The 13,981-nt window shown below is 36.5% G+C and overlaps 1 protein-coding gene across 1 annotated transcript in view; it reads right to left on the minus strand.

The window, feature by feature from the left end:
• The window catches only part of LOC107701206 (coiled-coil domain-containing protein 40), a 14,974-nt gene extending 1,434 nt beyond the window's left edge, over positions 1–13,540 (minus strand). The window contains exons 1-18 of the mRNA XM_016503165.1: positions 13,360–13,540; positions 13,056–13,231; positions 12,857–12,946; positions 12,464–12,649; positions 12,282–12,365; positions 11,858–12,077; positions 10,882–11,039; positions 10,520–10,642; positions 8,964–9,085; positions 8,641–8,884; positions 8,331–8,513; positions 7,859–8,104; positions 7,448–7,661; positions 6,811–6,980; positions 5,655–5,746; positions 2,179–2,299; positions 1,908–2,096; positions 4–117 (exon numbers count right to left, since the gene is read on the minus strand). Of these exons, the coding sequence (XP_016358651.1) occupies positions 4–117; positions 1,908–2,096; positions 2,179–2,299; positions 5,655–5,746; positions 6,811–6,980; positions 7,448–7,661; positions 7,859–8,104; positions 8,331–8,513; positions 8,641–8,884; positions 8,964–9,085; positions 10,520–10,642; positions 10,882–11,039; positions 11,858–12,077; positions 12,282–12,365; positions 12,464–12,649; positions 12,857–12,946 (2,556 nt within the window). The 5' untranslated portion in view covers positions 13,056–13,231; positions 13,360–13,540. The remainder of the gene's footprint in view (positions 1–3; positions 118–1,907; positions 2,097–2,178; positions 2,300–5,654; positions 5,747–6,810; positions 6,981–7,447; positions 7,662–7,858; positions 8,105–8,330; positions 8,514–8,640; positions 8,885–8,963; positions 9,086–10,519; positions 10,643–10,881; positions 11,040–11,857; positions 12,078–12,281; positions 12,366–12,463; positions 12,650–12,856; positions 12,947–13,055; positions 13,232–13,359) is intronic.
• Between the last annotated feature and the right edge of the window lie 441 nt (positions 13,541–13,981).

Raw genomic sequence — 13,981 nt, forward strand, 5'->3', positions numbered from 1 at the left:
AACCGCTCTGGTATTCTGCAGGTCACTGAGATGCATACGTTTGTCTCGGAGGCTGGAGGTCATAGAGCCCTGCCTCTCCTCAAGTTGAGCTATAACACCATCACATTCTTCTGCTTGCTGGACACACAAATAGTAAACAAGGCAAAGCTAGTTATTTATAACAGATAAAACAGTCTCTAAATTCATTTTGTCAATGAAAACTACAAGAAACAGGTCATATGCACAAGGTGATTATTATTGAAGGGGTCATGAAATGAGAAATCAACATTCCCTTGATCTTTTGACATATAAGAGGTCATTGTACTATAAAAACATCCTGTAAGTTTCAGAACTCAAAACTTTCTCGTTAGTCTAAAAACAGCTTAAATTGAAGCCAATCTGCCAAAACAACAGGTTGTGGAATGTGCCACTTTATGACGTAATAGTGTGGCTAAACACCACCTCCGCAGAAGATCAACACCTGCTTCTAGATCACTGCCCGTTTAGCCCTGCCCACCAATGCAGTAGTGTACAGTAAATAATGAGAGAGGCAAACACAGGTCTACGCTACGCAGAAACCACCTCCGCAGAAGATCAACACCTGCTTCTAGATCACTGCCTGTTTAGCCCTGCCCACCGATGCAGTAGTGTACAGTAAATAATGAGAGAGGCAAACACAGGTCTACGCTACGCAGAAACCAAAAATGATCTGTGCATTGTCTTCCTTCTGATACCAACATTAGAAAAGAATGGATGAACTTTATTTTTAATGAAGATCCAGGCTGCGTCACTAAGAACTTGGTCCTTTGTTCACTTCATTTTACCATGGAATCGTTTACAAACAAAGCACAGTTCACGCAGGAGATTGAACTAAAAGAGGATGCTGTGCTGACTATATTGGATCCGACAGTAATATCGCACCACACAGGTGTGAGTGCTGTTTTTATTACGTGGTCACTATTGCTTTGCATGTTATTACAGATTGTTTGATATGCACTAAGTATTTATGCGTTTTTGTTAAATCACAGCAGCATATGTCTATGAAAGATGTAGGCTGTCAAACATGCACAACTGTTAGTCAATCATACCAGTGGGTGTTTACTTCTGAGTCTACAATCCGCCACACCTATTCAAACAGAACATTTCATTGAGGGGGGTCAAAACATGACAGAAAATTTTAAAGCCTATTACTTCTAAATTGTGATGTTTTTTGATGTAAAAATCTTGATAACATCATAAGTGGACCTCAGAGAACAGTACAAAATAATATACAAGGCAGTTCATGACCCCTTTAACTAAAACCAAACTGAACACTAAAAAAAAAAAGTAAAAAAAACAAAACAAAAAAAAACATTTAATTAACTAAAATTAAAAATATAAACTAAAATATTTTTAAGAAAAAAAGCAAAAAAAAACTAAACAAATCTAAATTTTCATGGCTCAAAGATAACTAAAAATATCCACGAAAATATCCAAAACTTTTCTTTTCAGTTTTTCAATATATATGAAATTATCCCATTTATTACATAAATTATTGTTACTTATTATTATAGTAAATACTAATTTGAGTTCAAAACCCAAAGCTAGCATATATCTACAAAGAAAATCAGTTCCCTGAGACAATGGTCAATTATATAGTTTATCAGTTATTATGCAAAAATATTTTGTAATATTTTGATTGCCACCACTGACACCAATCACACTCAAGTATCCCAGAAATTTTTTTCCAGAAACTGTTAACGTTAGTAATTCTACTAGAAAGTAAGTGTAGAAAAAGGAATCTGAAAGTAGAAAAAGTTAAAAGTAAAATTAATTATGTATAAAGTGGAAAGTATCATAAACTAAATAAATAAATAAATTATATATTTTAAATAAAATAAAAACTAATATAAAATGTCTAAATTATAATAACCTTGATACAGACACACCTTCTTTGCTTGGAGAATCTTTCTGCGGAGGCTCTGGAGAGTGTTGTGATAGTCGTTGTGTGTGGGCTGCTTATGGTCAGAACGTGCCTGAGCCTCACTCCGAACAGCTATTGTCTCACGTCTGGCCACCACTGACTCCATGTCTCTCAACAACCTCTCCTGCTGCTTCATCAGTTGAGCATAACGAACCTGGACACATACAGTACCTAACATCCATTCAGATTGAAACCACACTTAGAAGTTACTTTCACAAATACAAAGTTATACACACCTCCATGCGGTGAATCTCTGCTCTCATGGTTCGTATGTCTCCCTGTCCAGTGTCTGAATCTATGGCAGAGCGAGTCTCTCGCATCAGCTGAGTTCTCTTCTCCCACAGCATGATCTGACGCCTTCACACACACACAAAACAGTGGAAACATCAATATAGTGTTGATTCTTTAGCCCTGTTATTATACTGATTCTATACATTGTGGCTGTATGTATAGCTGTACCTCTAAACTAGTGACCTAGTGATCGTAACTGCATTCTTGGGCCTAAGGCATATGAGTCGGCTGCTTACTCATCACCAATGATGCCCAAAAATGTTCTCTAGGTAGGCATTTAATTTGAATTTGGGAAACACGTTACAATAAACAGGTGTGGAGGTTACAATCATTGTAATAATATGGTGAAAACCACAAGACTAATACTGATGTTTTCTCTGATAAAAGTGTATCCAATTAAGTCCTGTTACAATTGTAATTGTTCGTACATGATTTATAAGTTAGAATGTGGTCATTTTTATAAAGGTCTAAATGGAAGCTGAGATTGAGAGTGGCTGAACATAATTATGCTATTCGAACCAAGAATTTACTGTATCCAATGGCAAGACATTAGAACAACAGCTGCTGATGGGAACAGCAACAACAACCAGAAGTAAATTGTTAACTGCTGTAGCCAAAGAATGCAAAAATCACTAAACAACAATAGAAAGGACAGGGGAAAGGAGCATTCAATCATTTATCAAAGTTACCAAAAAAGCCATTTAAATACGCAAAAGAAGGGTTGATTTTGGCATTACATGGAAACTGACTGGGATTCAACCTCATTCCATAAACAATGTTACCTAATCTATCACCTAAATGAGTTATTCTCCCGTAGTAAAGAGTTACAGTACAATGTCATTAAGTAGCAGTTTTTTAAATGCTTTTTATTTTTAACAACTAGAGTGGTTAACAACAACAACTGGGTAACACTTTACAATAAGGTTCATTAGTTAAAATTAGTTAACTACTTTAGTTAACGAACTAAGCATGAACAATACTTCTACAGAACTTATTAATCTTAGCTAATATTAATTTCAACATTTACTAATGCATTATTAAAATCAAAAGTTGTGCTTCTTAACATTAGTTAATGCACTGAGAATTAACATGAACTAACAATGAACGACTGTATTTTCATTAACTAACATTATCTAAGATTATTAAATACTGTAATAAATGTATTGTTCATTGTTTGTTCATGTTAGTTAATACATTAACTAAAATTAACTAATGGAACCTTATTGTTATGCATATTGAAGTTCATAATGTTTATGGCTCTAGGAAAGAAACTGTCCTTAAATCTCCTAGTCCTTGTTTTAATGCACCGGTAACGCCTGCCCGATGGCAACAGCTGAAACAAGTGAAATCTCTACATGTATGGCAGCCATTCCATTCCAGTGTCTGTTGAATTCCTACACAGGCACAACTCATTCTGCTTAATGAAGTACTGATTAGGTGATCACCTTAACCAAATCTTATTTAATGAGGAAAAGTATAAAAACCACCGCTGTGGTCATCACTATCCTCTTGAAATAGGACCAGCTGGATGGCAAAAAAAGTGCCAGTAGTACCTCAAAAGTAATTGGAATCAAATAATAACTATTGACCATGCCAAAAGAGTTGACAGGAAAAGAATTAACTAATGGAACCTTATTGTTAAGTGTTACCAACAACTGTTCATTGTTAATTTATGTTAGCTCAAGTCCATTAAAAACATTAACAGATACAACTTTTGATTTTAATAATCTGTTAGTAAATGGTGAAATTAACATTAACTAAGATTAATGAATGCTAGAAGTACAGCTCTGGGAAAAATTAAGAGACCACTCCAAATTTTTCTTAAATCAGCATCTGAATGAATGAATGCCTTTTAATGTCATTATACCATGTACAATTAAATTAGAATAGCTTCTCTTTAACATATATCACATAATACATATAAAGTAAAACATTAAAAAGTTGAATTGCACTAAGACTTACATTCAACACAAAAAATAAAGAGTTATATTGCACAATAAGAGTGTATTGCACCAAGTCTTGCATGTTGAAAGGAAAAGTTTTGAGTGAGGAAAAGTAGGGTTCAATTCTGGCTTTACCGGCAGAGGGATACAGGGAGCGTCAGGTTGCTTCCATCCTTAAAATTTCAAAGACAGTGGTTCATAAGAACAAGGTCAAGCTGCAGACATTGGCAACAAAGCTACAGATCGGCAGAGGGTAAAAATGACTCTCCACTGACTGGGATGAACACCAACTCATTCCAATGTCACTCAACAACCATAGGATGACATCAAGTGACCTACAAAAAGAATAGCAAACAGCAGCTGGTATGAAGTGCACGGCGAGGACGAAACAGGCTCCTAGGGGCAGGGTTGAAGTCGTGCAAAGCTAGAAAAAAGTCCATCATCAATGAGAAGCAAAGAAGACCATAAAGATTGGACCTTATCTGATGAGCCCAATTTTCAGCTTTGCCCAACACCTGGGCGTCTAATGGTTAGACGGAGACCTGGAGAGGCCTACAAGCCAGTATCTCGAACCCACTGTGAAATTTGGTGGAGGATCGGTGATGATCTGGGGGGGTGGTTCAACCAACCAGGATTGGTTTTTCCAGCAGGACAATGCTCCATGCCACACAGCCAGGTCAATCAAGGTGTGGATGGAGGACCACCAGATCAAGACCCTGTCATGGCCAGCCCAATCTCCAGACCTGAACCCCATTGAAAACCTCTGGAATGTGATCAAGAGGGTGATGCCTAGCTGCTTGAATTTTTACACCAGGATTGGCATAAAAGTCACCCAACTGGTGGAGAGCATGCAATGAAAGCTGTGATTGAAAATTTATTGATTTCTGAACTCTTCCTAAGTTTAAACATAAGTATAAACATAAACATGTGTTGTTATTCATTTTTAAACAACACATGTTTAAAAATGAATATGAATTATTTGAGGTCTGAAAACATTGCATCTTTTTTGTTATTTTGACTAGTTGACATTTTCTGCAAATAAATGCTCTTAATGACAATATGTTTACTTGGAATTTGGTAGAAACATTGTCAGTAGTTTATAAAACAAAAATTTTACTCAAACACATACCTATAAATACTAAAACCAGAGAAACTGATCATTTTTAAATGGTCTCTTAATTTTTTTTCCAGAGCTCTCAGTGTTTCCCACATACTTACACTCTATGTGTTACAGCACTTCAAAAGAAAGTCAAAGCCTTTTGGAAAATCTATTGTATTTTCATTGTTAGTTCATGTTACCTAATGTAGTTAACTAATGCTAACAAATGGAACCTTAAAATGTTCGTGTGTTTGTTTGTGTGTGTGTGTGTGTGTGTGTGTGTGTGTGCGTGCGTGCGTGCTTGCGTGCGTGTGTGTGTGCGCGCGCGCGCGCGCATGTGTGTGTGTGTGTGTGTGTGTGTGAAGTGTGTTGAACTCACTCTGCCTCCACTAGGCTGTTTATAAGTCTCTCTTTCTCTTCATTTAACCTCTCCAGCTTCAACTGAGTCTCAACCGAATCCCTCTCGGCCTCCTACACACACAAGATAGATACAAATAAACTGTTTAAAATGTCTTTTATACAATAAGTCATGTGACTAATATTACATGTCTGTTTAGATCAGGGTTTCTCAACTTTTGAGGTCCACTGTCCTGCAGAATTTAGCTTCAACCCTATTCAAACTCTGCAGGACAATGGACCTTGAGGGCCATAGAATTCCACTCTGCATTATCATTATGCATGAAGGCCACATACACACCGGAAAGTTTCATGTTCAACAAGTAATTGTTCCATGTGTGTATGGAACACTGAAATTGTGATGATTGCCATATAGCAAACATCACGACTGTGAACGAGAAACATGATTTCCAACAGTTCAATCCGATATTTTTGACCAAAGTAATATTAGCAATCAAACATACATTAATCCGGCAATTATATAGCATATCTGCTGAGCCTCTAAAATTAAATTTAAGACTTTTTAAGGACCAGCAGGGACCCTGTTATATCTAAACCACAATTGGCAGCAAGCTGTGCCCTGGGCTAGACTTGAGATTTCAGGGCTGGTGACAGCAACTTGTTTAGTGCCTGAGTTAATTCTGTTGTAGAATGCTGTTATCACTCCTGTAAATTACTGAACTGTATGTATAGAACAGGATTAAGCACAGATGCAGTGACAACCGAATTTAACTGCAGTGTGTACATGGCTGAAATAGCTGCTAAAACACAATGGGAAGCTAAATAATTAATTGTTTAGCCTTTAGAATATTCATTGATAAATATTCTATCAAGTTTTATTTGTGTTATAGATTAGGAAATGCAGTATAGTGTTGTATTTACATTACTACTGATCTTTTGTGTATTTACTAGTACAGTTTAAAAAGATGAAAAACTGCCCTTTGTTATACAGTAAATGACTGAAATCCCAAAGGAACATTAGTTATTTCTTACTATACGCTGTGAGCTCTGGAAACTAACGCAGTACAGGTGACAAAATGGAAAGAGTAAAAAACAGAAGAATACAAAAAAAAAAAAGAATGGATAAGGGCAAACCCTGATTTTCACAATATGAAGCTACACAGCACGTAGTGTTGCACCTTGAGTCTCTGTCTGAACTCTGTCTCCATCAGACTGTTGCTCTGCTGCAGGGCTTGATTCAGATCACTGTTCTTACAGAGCAGGGAGTTCAGTTTGACCATGTCTGCCATGAGAGCTTTAATCTGTTTTTCCAGATCTGCCTGCTCACGCTGATCCTGCTCCATCTCACCTGATAACACACACATATGCAGAGAATGATATCAATAATGTATTTATTTCTCAGACTCATTTTATTACTTTGTACGTTGTTTGTTTGTTCTCTTTGTACAAATGGCAAAAAGAGTTTTCCATATTAATTGTACTTAAGGTATAGTTCAACAGGAAATGAAAATTTTCTCATTATTTACTCACTCTCATGTCATTCCAAACCTGTTTTACTTTCTTTCTTCTGACAAATGAAGATATTTAGGGGAAAAAATGTAAAATGTCTCGGCCTTTTTTCTCTCTCCATACAATGAAACCAGTGGGGTCCAGTGTTTTGTCCAGTGTTTGGAGCCCACTGACTTCAACTGTATAGACAAAAACAGTTTAAATATTCTTTGAAATATCTTACATACAGTTTTGGAATAACATGATAAAGAGTAAATTATTACACATAAAATGTAACACTACATGTTAGTGAAAAGTGGTGCATACTCTCTCTCCTGATCTTGCTCTGTTGCAGTATTGTAAGTTGTGTTTGTAGGGTCTGTACAGAAGAGCTGTGGGCCTGTTTTTCCTGAGTGAATCTCACTAGCTCCCCCTGCTGCCAGAGCCACAACTGCTGCTGCTCTTTAATCTCAGCACCAACTTCTTCCAGCTTCTTAGACAGGGTGGCTGCATGGATCTCCAGAGGACCTAGGTCTTCATGCTACTCTCTCACAAACATTGGAAAGTTTTAATATACAGTATCTACAGTAACTTTACAATTAATTGAAATAAGAGTTGAATACAGTAACCTGAAAATGCAATTAATCATTAGCATCATCAGGGAGGAGAGATGTCTGTGTCTTATTCAAAACATCCATACATTAAAACATGTAGTGATTGTGAAATGTGAGCTCTAACCCCAGTACTGGACACAATATCCTTGATCTTCTTGTTGTAGATGCTGATTGTGGCCTGTCTTCGCTCAATATCAGTGACTTGTTTAGCAATCTCTGCCTCGCGAGAAGACAGGAGCAAGTGACGCTGGCTCATTTCTTGCTCAAGCTCAGCTTGTAATGCAGCCAGAGAATACAGATGTGTCGCCGCCTCTTGCCCCTCCAGCATTACTGCATTGATGTCATTCTCTAACTTAGTTAACTGAGCCTCCTGAGAAATTACATAAATGCACAAGTTTGAACTGAACATATGCAGGTCATATTACACCTAAAAATCCAAAGATAATGATTAAGACAAATAATTCGCTGAGTGGTCAAGTCAGGTCTCCTTTATTTATATAGCGTTATATACAATACTTATTGTGTCAAAGCAGCTTTACAGTGTCAAACAGGAAAATGAGTGGTGAACATTTATGGGTTAGCTGACAGCATCCTACCTTTTCTCTCCTGTGCGCTGCAGTTTTATCGGTCAGTCGACGTGAGTACTTTGCTGCATTATTGTGAGTAAGTTGCTCTTGCAGCTTGTTCATGATCTGGTCTTCCAGATCCACACGCACTGCAGACTCTTTCTCCATCTGCTTTCTAAGACCCTTGAGCTCGGACTGAAGCACCTTGTGGTCCTAAAAAAAAGAGAGATAGACATAACATTTCTTTTAAGAAAGACAAAAGCTTTTGACCAGTGCTCATTAACCTGCAAACATCAGTCTTGAGAAATATTTGAGCTGTAGGTTGACGCGAATGAAGTACCTCACGCAGTGTGCTGAGGGTCTTTTCTGTCTCCTGCAACATTCGTGTATATGTGCTATACTGGGCCTGCAAGACCTCCTGATGGTTCTGGGAATGTGTGATAAGTTTACGTGAGGTGGTGCAGTCATTTTGGGCCCGGTTCAGACGCAGAGTGAGACGCTCATTCTGCTCTTCTTCCTGTGTGATGGACTTTTTGTAGCCCTCAATCTCTGTGTCCAGAGAGCGCACCTGATCATTGGCCAACCTGGAGGACGGACCATCAGCACAAATCAATACTGTTATTTGGATCATACACACACAGCAATCTTGAGCATTGTGTTCACCTCAGTTCCTCCTGCATGGCAGTGTAAGCCTCATCCCTCCTCCTCATCATTAACAGGCTGCTGTTCCATTGCTGGAGTAAGTGCCTAGGCTCAACAATCACAGAGTCCAATTCTAGCTGCGCCTATAGCACACACACACACACATAGCCACAGGTGACATATACAAATGTTATTTTTTGTAGCATATGCCTGGCAGGGTTGTACACCATTCAGAATTTAATTGAGAAGGCTTTTAAAATTCCAATTCAGTTTCTGAATCTCAAATGAATTTGAATGGAGGTAAAAAGTATGCAGAACTGATTCTTAATATATGGAAGTACAATCAAAATCAACTAAAATTATATATAACTTCATATAACTAACTGTAATTTAGTAACTAACTAACTGTAACTAACTATAATGTAACACCAAAAGGAATTTCCTGTTGCTGTGGCTCAGTGGTAGAGCATTGCATTAGCAGCACAAAAGGTCGTGGGTTCGATTCCCAGGGAACACACATACTGGTAAAAACTGTATAGCCTGAATGCACTGTAAGTCGCTTTGGATAAAAGCGTCAGCTAAATGCATAAATAAAATTTCCAAAGTTTAAATAAATGTAATACATTAAATAAGTTCCTAAATAAGAGTTAAAATGAAAGGTTTTAAAGGCCTTACAGACAAACAAACAATTTTGTTTTAAATGTCACCAGTTTGTACTTAATATATATACACTACAGTTCAAAACTGTGGGTCAGTCAGATTTTTTATTTGAAAAATTGAATACTTTTATTTAGCAAAGATGAATTAAACTGATCCATATTGTCAGTAAAGACATTTATAATTTTACAAAAGATTTCTAATTCAAAGAAATGCTGTTCTTTGAACTTTCTATTCATCAAAGAATCCTGAAATAAATCCTGAACTATATTTTGAACGTTTATAATAATAAAAAAATGTTTCTGGAGCACCAGATCACCATAGAATGTGATGCGGAAGACTGGAGTAATGGCTGCTGAAAATTCTGTTTTGCCAGTAAAGGTATAAATTACATAAAATGTGTAAAAATGGGGGGAAAAAAACTTATTTTAATTTGTAGTAATATTTCACAATATGACTATTTTTACAGTATTTCTGATCAAATAAACTTGGTGAGCATAAGCATATTATTAATAATAATAAAATAAATAAATAAAATTTACCAGCCCTAAACTTTTGAGTGGTAGTGTAAACTTTTCATTAAATTATACTTTATCTTTATCTATACTTTATCTAGAGTGGAAGAACAATTCATTTCTCAGAATTTTATTACTGATCGATGTCATGACATCAGTGATGAAATCTTATCTGGCTCCCTTTAATTCCAGAACCAATGGTACTAAATTAGCTAATTATGGGCCAGTATTGAAATTCACTCAAAAAGTAAGTAAGTCAGTACTGTTGCTCCCAATAATATTTAAATTTGATCGTAACCAAACATATGATGTTTCAAGTGAAATGTGTTAGTTAAAAAATAGTTCATAAAAAATCATAACTTTGAGTGTGTATGCGTCACTTGATCTTTTGTGGAGGTGTCTAACCTCAGAAAGAGCTTCCGTTGCAGCCTTTGTCTGCTCAGTCTGAGTGATGTTCTGAACTTCATACAGAGAGATCTGCTCTGAGAGCTTTTCCACATGCTTGGTCAAACGCTCAACATAAAGATCCTGACAGAGAGAAAGAACGAGAGATGCTTGAACGAACATATAACAGAGCTTCAATGAAATGGAAAGAATGCAGTATATATATATATATATATATATATATAGAGTAACTTTTATCACATTAAAGCAGAATAACTAGAATTTTCTGGTAAAAATAATTATATGAGAATGCATAAAGTGATTAATAGCTAAACACATTAAAGGGAAATATTTGACCACAGTCATGTGCTCTAGAACTCCACCTGCAGGTGTTTATGCTCCTCTGCCTGAGTTCTCTCTTTCTGGGCTTTGTGTGAAGCATTTATTATGGCTTTGATGTCTGAGTGCAGGTCAGTATTGGCCTCCTGCATGTAGAACAACTTCAGGGCCAGGCTGTCCACTTTAGACTGTAAATCAGAGACTATAAAGAGAGCACAAATGTTTAAGGTAAGACAAACTGAGATTTAATTGCATTTAATTGACTTGTTGATTGTCTAAAGATGAAGTCTGCACTACAAGAATTGTAAAATAATGATTTTCAAATAATTTCTGCTATCTGTTTTTGTTCAACAGGTAGTCACCCCACAAACTGAAGCCACTGGTTGAGCTATTATTATTGCTATGCTGGGCTGGTTGGGATAATATCTGGATAACAGGGTTTTACAGCGCCACGGAGTCACAATGTTTACAATTTTTGGGGTCAATCAGAAATCAGAACTATTGAACAATAGCAGCCCAAACACACCTGTGTTCAGTGTTCAGTATCTTAAAATGTGCCATTGGTTAGAGCAATATTTTCTCTACTGTAACTGCATTCTTGTTCATAGCAGTCATTAATAACCAAAACTAAAAACCATATATTTTTGTTAACTGAAATAAAGTTTAAATAAAATATAAATGTTAGATGAAAAACAAGACTAAATCGAAATTAGAAAAGTTGCCTTGGCAAATGACTAAAATAAGTTTAAGTTGAAGCACTAAAATTACTAACTGGAAATAAATAAAAACTACAACTGAACTAAAACTAAAACTGAAATAAAATAAATCAAACTTAAATAGTAATATTTAAACAACAACAACAATAATAAACAATAAATGACAAAAGCATAAAAAACACAAAGAGAAAACTACAAAAAAATAAAAACAATATACAAAAATAAAAGCTAATTCAAAATATTAATAAAAATAATAGTATATAAATAATACAAAATAAAACTGGTTCATAGATCTTCTTTTCACCTTGCATACATTGTTTGTTGGCCTGACTGGCAGTATCTCGGTACTGATTTTTTACCCCATCCAGCTGGTCTTGGGCCTGTCTTTGCTGAGAAGCAGCCTGTGCATTGGCCTCATGACTTGCCTCCAGAGAGGCCTGGAGTCTGGCCAACATCTCATGCACCATGTATACTTCTTCAGCAAGTTTGTGACGTTTCTGAGCCTCTCCCTTCTCCACTACTATCTGCAGCAGAGCAGTAACAATCAGTGTCCGTATCCCTTGTTTTTATAAGTGTGTGCATATATTTCCCGAAGTACAAAAGAAATTTGTAATTTCTGCCCAGTGTGCATGTGTAGCTATACAAAAATGGATCATATCAATAATTTGTAGAGGAAAGTACCAAGAGTTTTCACCAAGGTTTTTTTTTTCTTTTATTTTTTCTATTACCTTCTCACGGAGCTCAAGGTTCAATCTCTCCAGCTGATTACTGAGGTTGTTTTTCAATGCAGACTGGAATCTTTTCATTAAAGGCTGATGGGTACAAAATGTAAAGAATAAAATGAGATGGGGTATGAGAATTTGTTTCTTTTTCTTTTTGCTTTGGCCAAAAAAAAATCAAGTTTACACACATGCTCAGGATCCAGCACTACAAGTTCTTCCTCTTCCTCATCTTCCTCTCTGACTCTCTCTTCTGCCTCAATGTCACTGATCTCCAGCTGGAGGGAGTGCTGTCCACTAGTCCCAGCTGCAAGTCCACTGGTGCCAGCATGATCAGAGTCTCTGTCATAATGGTCTGACTGCTCCATCGATTCCCGCTATGAATAAAATCATTAACATTCATTCTACAGTACATTAAAACCAACTTAGTTCACGCTGCAAGCCGTGCAAGATCGCTGGTACAATGGGAAAACTAAAGCAAAAAGCTGTTTTTAACTCTGATATCATCTAACGTTATATGATGAATGTCTTTAGTGTTTATAGTTAAACTGATACAAATGAAAGTTTCGTGTATGAATCTAGACCTCCTGAGGCTCTGTAAATTCATCAGGAACCTCTTCCTGCCTGTTTATCTCATCCTCCGGCAGACCTCCATCACACCCACCACCTTCCATCTATTCATAATCAAAAATAAAGTAACAGTTACCGTAATTCAACACAGACACTAATACATTAACAGGACATTACAGAGTAATTGCATTTTAGATACTTTTAAATGATCACCTGTTTCTTTTATATCCTGGTTCTGAGTGGCAGAGAGCTGTTGTGAAGCAATATTTCCTCAAAGTTATCGTTCAATTTGCAATCATTTCTGGTATCACCATTTAGCAGCGCGAGACCTTCAGCGTTTCTTTTGCATCTCCGTTGCTAGGAGACGCCACACTTCCGGATTCGCTGCTCTTTATAAATGATACAATCAATCTGGGGGAAAAAAATCTCAAACAGCAAGATATAAAACATAGTAGGGTTCTTTTAAATTATTATTTTTTATCTTCATTGTAACTTCGTTGTTATCTTGTTTGTTTACCTTTTTTGAAGAATTTTAAGGCTATATTCACCTCCCACACAGTAGGTGGCAGTGTTGTGCTTTCAACTGGCTCTAGAGAGCGCGAAGAAAGCTGAGCTCAAGAGGCCGTGCGTACTTAGTATGAAGACGGAATGGATACAAAGAAATTAACATAGTGAGCTTGATCAATCATTACACGCCTGTCGGTCAGTATTTTTAAACCAGTTAAATTACTTGCTCTCTATCATGCATGGAAACGCCACATGTTTAGATTCGTATTACGTTCGTGTTTACAGGCTAGTGTTTCATTAATAGCTGAGCTGACATGGGTCATTCAATTCTAACAAAAAATACCAAAAAGAATAATACCATAATAGTACATGATGTGTCGTAGTATTATGACCATGAAAAGCAGTTTCATGACATGTAACGTTACCGTAGTATTTTAGAATTACTTTGCAAAGTACCATGTAAATATCATGTACATGAATATGAGATTCATTCAGCAAATCCAGGGATCCTATATAAAATTACTATTTTTGAGTGCAGTCTCTTCTGTTTTTGTGAATTTCCAGACGAGATGAAGGTTAAAATAAAGCAGTGGAATGGTGTGGCGTCCTGGTTGTGGGTAGCCAACGATGAG

This window comes from Sinocyclocheilus anshuiensis, unplaced genomic scaffold (assembly GCF_001515605.1).
Source record: "Sinocyclocheilus anshuiensis isolate Anshui unplaced genomic scaffold, SAMN03320099.WGS_v1.1 scaffold1522, whole genome shotgun sequence".
NCBI lineage: Eukaryota > Metazoa > Chordata > Actinopteri > Cypriniformes > Cyprinidae > Sinocyclocheilus > Sinocyclocheilus anshuiensis.